The sequence below is a fragment of the Primulina eburnea genome, chromosome 9, assembly GCF_022965805.1.
Source record: "Primulina eburnea isolate SZY01 chromosome 9, ASM2296580v1, whole genome shotgun sequence".
Taxonomy (NCBI): Eukaryota; Viridiplantae; Streptophyta; class Magnoliopsida; order Lamiales; family Gesneriaceae; genus Primulina; species Primulina eburnea.
The window spans coordinates 29,444,729-29,454,934 of record NC_133109.1 but is presented as its reverse complement, the minus strand read 5'-3'; the positions used below and the strand labels follow the sequence as shown (position 1 = coordinate 29,454,934).

At 32.3% G+C, this 10,206-nt stretch overlaps 2 protein-coding genes across 2 annotated transcripts; both read right to left on the bottom strand.

The window, feature by feature from the left end:
- Positions 1-590: 590 nt before the first annotated feature.
- LOC140840870 (uncharacterized) lies at positions 591-4,419 on the bottom strand. The gene is made up of 6 exons (XM_073208030.1): positions 4,301-4,419; positions 4,148-4,215; positions 3,212-4,033; positions 1,806-2,210; positions 1,128-1,354; positions 591-903 (listed from the first exon to the last, which is right to left on the bottom strand). Exons 1-6 carry the CDS (start codon positions 4,417-4,419, stop codon positions 640-642), a joined length of 1,905 nt encoding a protein of 634 aa, XP_073064131.1. The 3' UTR covers positions 591-639.
- Positions 4,420-9,123: 4,704 nt separating this feature from the next.
- LOC140840869 (uncharacterized) lies at positions 9,124-9,933 on the bottom strand. The gene has a single exon (XM_073208029.1). It carries the CDS (start codon positions 9,931-9,933, stop codon positions 9,124-9,126), a length of 810 nt encoding a protein of 269 aa, XP_073064130.1.
- Positions 9,934-10,206: the final 273 nt, after the last annotated feature.

The window sequence follows — 10,206 nt, the reverse complement described above, 5'->3', positions numbered from 1 at the left end:
GAAATTTATCATCTCAAATTCATACCTTCATTGATATAAAAAAAGAAATGTTTAAAAATATTTTTTTGTATTGAAGTGATTCAAAAGGATATTACTAGTAAATATTATTTAATTTTCGTATCCATTTTACTTTTCAGATCTAAATAAATTTTTTGATAAGGCGCTTAATAATTCAGACGACGAAAGCTATATTAATATATATTCAATTAGAAAAGTACATTATAGATCATATAACTATTTATACAAAAATATAGATAATTTATATAAAAAAAGAAGAAGTTATATTAATAAACATAGATAACTCAAAGTATAAAATAACAATAAAATTATTTTAACCATGTCATCTCCCCATCGATTAGATCTGTTTGAGCATGATTCTACTATGTCTCCGATAATAATTACTTCATGTTCGTCCTCGTTCAACAAAAATTAAAATTATTTTAACCATGTCATCTCCCCATCGATTAGATCTGTTTGAGCATGATTCTACTATGTCTCTGATGATAATTACTTCACGTTCGTCCTCGTTAAACAAAAATTCCCCTTCGACAACAAACTAAAACGGAAATAAATTTTATGTCCGAAACAAAATGAAAATAAAAACACTCTTTATTAATTACCTTATAAATCATAACAAACCTAACAAGGAAACAACAAGAAAGCTGCAGCCTGCACATGTATTCTTCTTCTATTCACAAAACTAATCCTGCTCAACTTATTATCACACCATACCAAATGATCCCTCGTCACTCTCGACATGCTCAAAACCCTACACACCAATTTCATATCTACTTGCGAGAAAAAGTAGAGGACTTGATCCCATTCATCTTCATCCCTGCCCCGTCGAAATCTCCTCAGAATACAATTTTCGCTCCTTAAAACGTCCTTGATTCTTCTCTCCTTCTGCATTCCATTCCGCGACGAAACGGACAAGCACATCATGTCAAGATTTACCAAAACACTAAATTGAAATTGAATCACATTTTTAGTCACTGATCAAAACCCTTTGATTTTTTTGTTAATGAATATACAAACATCCCAACAACGATCAAAATCCATGAATACTTCAATTTAACTCGATCGATATAAGATTATAGAATATCGCGCAAAAAACAGTGGATGTGTACCTTGAGAAGATCTTTTTTGAGGTGAAGAAGAAGCTTGTTGTCTTCAGAATTGGAAACCTGAGCCATTTTCTTGATTGATGCGACGGTGCAATCTTTGTCAGCTCCGATAAATCTCCAAAACAATCGGATCGATTCTTCCACTATTTCCACTAACATTCCACTTGTCACACCATATTCATCCAACATGTCATTTTTCCCATTCTTCCTTTTGCCTTTTACTTTGTCCTCTGCCAAATTATGTAATCTATCTCATTATTGAACATACGGGACGATCAAATATTTTAAATCGTATAATAAATAAGACTCTGTATATTATATCCATGGATAGGATAGAGAGATATATATAGTATGATGATATCAATCAAACTGAGAACGTGAACGAAATCGAATATCAATAAAAATATGAAGCTCGAAGTTGAGCTTGAATCGAAATAATTTACTATGTTTGTGAACTGTTCTAACTATTGCTCAAAAGTAGAATCTCAGTCCGAACTATTGAACAAATAGCTTGGGCTCGAATTTGGCAAACAAAAAGGTTAGAACGTGTTAATAATTTAGGACGCGAATTGAATATTTTTCGAGTTGGCTAGAAAAACTCGCTAGCAAGTTTACACCCTAGTTCAAACCAAACACAAGCCTAGCGTGTATTTAAAGTACACAATCAAGATTCAGAGTTACCTCTTATCAAAGGAACTTGAAGAAGGTTGCGAAGAACGCATCGATTTTTGACGTAGTTGTGAGTTCTAGGCCCTTGGAATGGCTCATCTTCTATAAATCTTTGAATAAGCACCTGGAACTGCTGAAACTCTCCCGCAACCTCGTTGTACCGATGGACTCCACCAGGATCGGAATCCCACAAATCCAAGGCTTTTTCGTACTGCCAATGCAAGAATTCCCAAGAAAGGCAAATCTGGCCAACGTATACGAGTTCGAGGTCGCCCTGCAATTCGGTTATGAACTTCTTCATGGGGTCGCTGCCATGGATTTTGTGTTTCCATTGCCACAGATTCTGGGTAACTAGGGATCTTAGTGTTGGCGGTGATGGTGGGATTGAGTGGAGAGGGTCCTTTAGCTGCAAGAAGCCTGTGGTCGACACAAATTTGCATTGGGAGGTTCAAATCAGTTGTTTTTAGTTGGAGGAGAAGTTTAAATTTCGTTCTAAACTTGATATCATTCAATCCTTTTATGCGAAAAAAAATCCAAATGGCCCTTCCCATCCATCTTCAACATTATTATTTATTATTTTTTGAACCCATATCTACTTAGATAAACTTAATAACATGCAAATCACGTTAGTAAGATAAATTTTACTGAGCTCTGAGAAAATATAAAAAAAAATCAAACTCATGATCATTAATCAATCTCACTTACTCCACCAATTTGAACACATGTGACTCGACATTACTATTTATTATAGCATGATAAAATTGTTATTCCCCAATTAATCATGATCACAACCTCAATCTCGTAAAAAATATTATTATATTTATATTGGCTGACCTAGGAATGTTGTCCCGTTGGACGCATATACTTGTAATGCTTCGGACGGTATTATTTAATGGACCCGCATTTAATCACTTAAGTATAAACGGAAGTGAGATAAAAAAAAATTCCATGCAATAATAACACGAGCCTAATAAACTAAATTACGGCAATCATTTAGTACTTGGGATATGAATAGTTTTTTTTCTAAAAAAACAAAAAACAAAAAACAAAAAAACTTATATTTTTTTAATCACAAATATATTTGAGTAAGTCTCTTATGATACGGTCTCACTAATCTTATATGTGAGACGTGTCAACCTTACCGATATTTACAATAAAAAGTAATACTCTTAGCATAAAAAGTAATAATTTTTCATGGATGATCTAAACAAGAGATCTGTCTCACAAAATACGACCCGGGAGACCGTCTCACAAGTTTTTGTCATATGCTTATATCAAGTTAATATTTTAAAGGAAAATTATTCTCGAAACCAAAAAATTACTTGAAATATAAATTTTAGAAAATGAGTAGTATATATAGGAATTTTCATGTTTTTTTTATCCTAAAAAAATGTGGCAATTGGCGGTAGTGGACTGACCTATGGCATACATCTTTTGGTAGTTCAAAATATCGAATTTGCGCATCCTTTCTCCGTAGCTCTTGAAGAACTTGTGAAGCTCCCCTATACAGTCTTCATGCTGGAACCTTTCATCAATCTTCCATGGCTTCAAATCCTCCGATATTCTTGGCGACTCCGATTCTTCGAAGATGGTGGGGAGACCCGTGTCCCGAACTTTCCTTAGCTCCATCTTCAGCTGCTCAATCAGTTCTTGATGTTCCCACAATGACTCCAATTTGTTTGCATCATCCGAATGAGAACTTGGCGAGTCCTTCGATTTGTGCTCTTCAGATTGATCTTTTGTCCTATGTTCTCTGTCGTTGTTCTTATCAAAAAAATCGGACTGAGACAGGAAATCTGAGTTCAATGTTATATGATCATGTGGGTCGTCACCAGTGGCAAGAAAGTGCTGCAACAATTCTTGATTTTCTTCGAATTCCGACAACTCATTCTTTGAGTCACTTGTCTCGATATCGATATCAAATCCATCGTCCAAATCTTTGTTGGATAGGAACTCATCGTCGGTTAAGTCTGTATCAGATTCCACCACATAATTTTCGCCATCTTGAAATAGGGGCTCGTCAAGAAAATCTTCTCGATTTCCATGAAATTCCTCTGTTTCAAACTCTTCAGCCAAATTTTCAGCATTAGATTTCACACTCACGTCATCAACCTGTTCCAGATTTATATCGCAAAAACCATCTTCATATTCAGATGCATCACGGATTCCATTTCCATTAACTTCATTCACGTGTGAAGTTTCGGTTTCTTCGTAGCGAACTGATACTCGCACAAGGGATCACTTCAGAACGAAATGAAAAACATCTATCTTCCTGGAATTCAATAAATTCCTCAAGGGTGGGGAATTTGAATTTCAAAAACGCCTCGACTCATGTTCTTCTTCATAACAATCACCATTTTCCCCGGTTTCGGTCTCTTGATTAATCGGGGAGTCGCCATTTTTCTGCAGCCTGTGTCGAAAACTATCGAATAAACAACAACACATAAAGAACTAAAGAAGTAACATAAAAAAGAATCCACGACACTAGAAAAAAGACATGCACGAACCTGGAAAACCGCGCGTAAACGAGACTGAGAAGTGGGAGAAAATAAATGGAAACAAAGTACAAAAAACCCTGAATTAAAGATGCTATCTTCTGGAAAATGAAGCGAGAGACATAACCCATTTCCAGGAAACTGAAAAGGATTCACTGAATTTGAAATAAGCATCAATTGTTTTACGGGCTCTGGATTCAGTTTGAAGCATTAATGAAAAGGCCGGTGATTCGATTCATTACTCCTTTGAATATTTCAAATTACGAATGGACTTTGCACCTGTAAGTAAACACGTTGAGTAAAAAAGAGCCATAAATCGGGGTCTGAAGAAGTTGAAATCCGACCTAATTGGGAGGGAAGATGAGATTTTGACAGCAAGAAATGAGGGGAGATCGTTACCTGCAAGCGACTGGGCACTATAGCTCGTTTCTTTGCTTGCCTACAGGCATGAAATTCTCTGGTATTTATTATTACTAGTAACCAAACCAAACCAAACACACGAGATGTACGAGTAAATAATATATGAATATTGTCGTTTTCAAAAAAAAATTAGACAAATAAATAAAATTAAAGTTTATAGCATAAGTAAATTAGAAAAAAAATGAAATAAAAGAAAGAGTAGGTCTATTGTGAGACGATCTCACGAATCTTTATTTGTGAGATATGTCAACCATACCGATATTCACAATAAAAAGTAATACTCTTAGCATAAAAAATAATATTTTTCATGGATGACTCAAATAAGAGATTCGTCTAACAAAATATGACCCGTAAGACCGTCTCACACAAGTTTTTTTATCGCAAAAATTGAAATCATATGGAACTGGATCGATGAATTTTAATGTTAGCAGGAAAGTACAACCGTTAATTATGGGATTAAAATTCGAAAGAAGATGTCTTTTTGTCACTTTTGTTCATATTAGTAGTTAATAATAATTATTTTCAGAGTTATATATGAAATTCGACATTGGTATAACCAAGTAAAATTAAAATAGTTTCTATAACGTATTAAAGCTTTATACTATAATAAAAATATGATATGATATATACATACAACAAATATACGAGTAAACTTAAAAAAAGATGAAATTTGTTGTGGGTTTTTTTTTCAAGAAAATAATAAGTGGGGAGAGGTGGGTTTGCTGTGTAAGAGAATATTAAGTCGAGAAACGTGGGTGTGCCGTCAAAAATTATTATTGTTTGGTCAAATGATTTATTAGTGTCCAAAATTTTTAACTCATCCTCTAGTTTATGTCATTATATATATATATATATATATATATATATATATATATATATATATATATATATATATATATATATATATATATATATATTATAGACACTGATGAGGAATTTCTTCCCCATTTTTTAAAATTTTCTAAAATAAACCGTCACTTTCTTAGAAGAAATAAAAAAAATCAGATTTAGTAAATACTTTAAAAAATTAGGTTTTTTTTTTAATCTAATTTGGTCTCTAATGAGATAGTTCTTTCCGGGACAATCTAATTATGTAAATAAGAATGATATGATCCTAAAGTATCGGTTTTTCAAAATTTATATCCTTGATCAAAGAATGTATCACGAATTAATTTTCAGAGATGAATATTTGAATTGACCCAACTTATGAAAAATATTATTTTTTATACAAAAAAATTATTTTTTCATACATATATAGATCGCATCGACTCATCCTATAAATATAAAATTCATGAAACTGTCTAACAAAATGTTTATTGTTAGTTAATAAGGTAACATTTTCAGGCCTAGCATTAGTAATAAATAGCCCCCTATCCAACTCATTTTCAATTAATTGGTTTCCAACACATTAACTTATTTTGTCCCGTGAATTTAATAAAATACAATTCTTTTGTAACAAATACAAATCTCACTTGCTGAAACATGATTCATCGCTTCATCAGATATTTGGTTTAAATTAAAATTCGAATTTAATCTATTATTATAATCAGTGCAGCTATAGCGCAAGTGTCTTCGAAATCTTTTTAATTTGAATCAAAACTTTCAAACGAAGCAATTAAAGCATACTCTTAGGTTGCGTAATTTAATATATATTAAGAAATTTGATTTGAAAATGGATAAATGCACATGAAAACTTGTATAATACCGAAGGTTTGTTGTTTTATCAAAAATTATAGTTCATGATAACGGTGAAATTCAGGTTTTTTAAATCGTACAGTAGCTGAAACGCTACGTTTCCGATTGTTGCATGAATAATTATTGCACTCCAACAATCTATCTCTTAGCAATTGCAGTCATTGCAATCAAGAAGAATTGAACACGTGATCATACGGATAGCAAGACCATGTGTTTGCCACTTTACTAAAATATGTAATTGATGGTAACATTACAACTCAAATATTTTAAATTGTACAACAACTCTGTCACATCCCGAGATTGAGACGTATGACACTGACGTTTAAAAATCACACGGTCGTAACCAACAAGTATCGTAGTACAAATCTTACCAAAAACCAGTTTATATCATAAATCATATCAATGTCTTTATAATACGATTAAAACTAAAATGAATTATATAGACTTAATCTTGAACTGGTCCTTAGTAACCATGCCCAAAACATTTTATGGTCTTATCTGGAGGGAGATTAAAAGGTAAGTGTTTGGGATAATACTTAGCAAGTGGTTGTCGATCGTGCACAACAAATATCAATGATACATATACGTATACAAAATCATAATTTCGATTATAAGCATGTTGAATCTAACACGAACAAAAAGACAAACATAGCACTGAAAATCATCGGATTTTCCATTGTTTACTGATCAGTCATTTATACTAGTAAAAAATGCACACGCATTGCATGTGTTATTATTATTTTTAATTTGATCAAATAATATTAAACAATTAACACAAAAATATTTTTAATTTAAAAGAGTTGTTCAATTCAAAATGAAAGTTTTGTTTAGATTTTTTTCTATGTAAAATATGGAGTGATTTGATGTAGTTTTTATTAGGGTGGGCCAATTTAAAATCTAGCCCTAAACAAATTTTAATTTTAAATATTAGCTTTTTAGAATTCAAAATTTGATAAATAACATCTACTTAAAAAATTAATTAATTAATTAAAAAACAAAAAAAGCATACAATACAAAACAAAAAGGGGAGAAATGAAATGAGTTATTGTTCTCTCCATTCTTCTCATCCTTCTCACAACGATTCTTCTTTTCTTCATCCTTCACTCATTGGTCTTCTCTTCAATTTTTTTCTTCCTCTACATTAAGCAAGAGAATATTTGTAGTCATTTGTTTTCCTAAAAAAAGTCACAATTTTTCTCAACATTGTCAAAGATTTTAAATCAGGTGTAAGTTCTAATGTCATCGCAATTTTGTTTATCGATTTATCGGTTTTTATGACAATGTATATATTGTAAATATAATTTTTAATATATTTCATTCTTAATTGTTCGGTCGCCCAAACATTATGGGTTCAATCGCTAAATTCTGTTTTCAGTCGCTCAATTTTGTTTTCAGTCGCCCACTTTGATATGTTATGTCATCCAATTATATATTAAATCATTTAATTTTTATGACATCTTTACTGCTTATTTGTACTTTTACTAAAAAAATATTGTTTTTTGAAAGTGGATGATTGGATGTATTTTTTTAAAATATAATTGAACATTAATGATTTAGTATAAATGAATCGGAGATATTTGTACTATTCAATGTATAAAGATGATCAAGTTAATGTTTTGTGGACTATTTACTATATTATAGTATATTATAATCGTGTGAGTATAAAATAAAAAGTGACGTAAAATAATTTAAAAAGCGACTGAGAGCGACTGAGTGACGGTCGTTCTCAGTCGTCATTCGGTCGCCCTCAATCATTTTTGCCTTATTTCACACTATGTTTAATTTCATAATTTCTTATACTTGAAAACATACCATAATATAGTAAATAGGATATAAAACACGAATTTACTCACTTTGTTTTTACGACATCACTCAATCGTCATTCGGTCGCCCTCAATCGCCTTTTAGCTTATTTCACATTATTTTTCATTTTATAAACTCTTATACATAAAAATATATTATAATATATTAAGTAGGATACAAAACTTGAACTTGCTCAATATTTTTTACTATATAACTCAGTCGCCATTCGTTCGCTCTCAGTCGCCCTCAGTCATTTTTGCTTTATTTCACACAATGTTTAATTTCGTAATTTATTATCCATGAAAACATACCATAATATAGTAAATATGATATAAAACACGAATTTGCTCACTTTGTTTTTATCATATCACTCAATCGTCATTCGGTCACCCTCAATAGCTTTTTAGCTTATTTCACACTATTTTTCATCTTATAATCTCTTATCCATAAAAATATATTATAATATATTAAGTAGCATATAAAATATGAACTTGCTCACTATTTTTTACTATATAACTCAATCGTCATTCGGTCGTTCCCAGTCGCCATTCGGTCGCCTCAGTAATTTTTGTCTTATTTCACACTTTGTTTAATTTCGTAATATCTTATCAATGAAAACGTACCATAATATAGTAAATAGGATATAAAACACAAATTTTTTCAATTTGTTTTTACCATATCACTCAAAAGAAGAACAACAAACGAGCAGCCCAAAGGAAGAAGAAGAAAACGTTAGTTTATGTTCAAAGAAAAAAAATGATTTGAAAATATTTAAAATAAGGGTAAAATGGACATTTAAAAAATGAGTGTTAGTTTTTTAAATATGTTTTTTTTTTTTTGACGAAACAAAGACTTTTATTCATTAGAAGAATTTGTAAAGTACATGTTCATGAGATCACCAAGGCATGTTGGTGTCTCTACCCACACAAAGGACTATCAAAAAATCGAGAATGCTTTGCTAACACATGCGCAACCTCGTTTGCTTGTCTACGGACAAAATGAACCGAGAAACCCGGTTTAGAAGATACTATGTCTCTACAACTTTCCATTATTTCTCCAAACTCCGTGTTGTCTTTCTCATTTCCCCTCATGGCCAGGTGGACAATTTGTGCATCCACTTCGAACATAACTGTAGGATAATCCAGATTACGGATCCAAGACAAAGCTTCCAACAAACCGATTGCTTCTCCTTCTTTGACGCAGCGAAGTCCTTTAATCAAGGAAGTTCTTGCCATAACAAATCGGCCCTCGGCATCTCGCATCACCATACTTACTCCAGCCGTTTGGATATCATCGAAGAAAGCTGCATCAATATTGCATTTTACGACTCCATTGGGGGGTGGTGTCCACAAGTTCGCCTGTGGTCTTGTTCCTGCATTCAGTGGGACTTTGTCACTCCTTTCTAAGGATATCCAATCATAGAGAAACCTCAAGGCTGTATCTACCGCCCTAGATGGGCTATCGATATGGTTGTTCCACAATAGAGAGTTCCTTTGTTTCCAGATTGCCCAAAGGATGGTGACAATCTTGTTCATCTCTGCTCCGCTTAGTTCCTTGATACACTTGAATATCCAATGCGTGAAACCCTCGGCGCCATCTGCTTGGGATTCTATCTTCTGAAGTACCTTGGCATTTTCCCAGCATTCACGTGCGAAAGGACATGATATAAATGTATGCCAAGAGTATATAAGTATATAAGTACCTTGGCATTTTCCCAGCATTCCCATATTTTGGTATCCTCTAAATTAGTTACTCTAAGTGTCTCACACTTAATAATATAGTATATAAGTATATATATTACTCATATAAAGAGCGAGAACAAATTAACAATATTATAACTTACTGCATCAGGCCTTAACAAAACATATCAAACATCATAATTTCTTTTGTGATCTCTAACTCAAATCATTATAGTGTATTTCAAATATGCTTTCGAATATCATATAATATCGAATCGAATAACAAACGAATTCAAAGATAACATATCAAACATAAACGAA

Excerpts from the sequence above, each read along its gene's own strand:
- LOC140840870 (XM_073208030.1), bottom strand. The coding sequence starts at position 4,419 with ATGGGTTATGTCTCTCGCTTCATTTTCCAGAAGATAGCATCTTTAATT. Across the intron at positions 1,355-1,805 it reads TCAAGTTCCTTTGATAAGAG|AGGACAAAGTAAAAGGCAAA; the intron begins GTAACTCTGAAT and ends ATAATTTGGCAG. Across the intron at positions 904-1,127 it reads TCAAAAAAGATCTTCTCAAG|AAGGAGAGAAGAATCAAGGA; the intron begins GTACACATCCAC and ends AATGGAATGCAG.
- LOC140840869 (XM_073208029.1), bottom strand. The coding sequence starts at position 9,933 with ATGGGAATGCTGGGAAAATGCCAAGGTACTTATATACTTATATACTCT.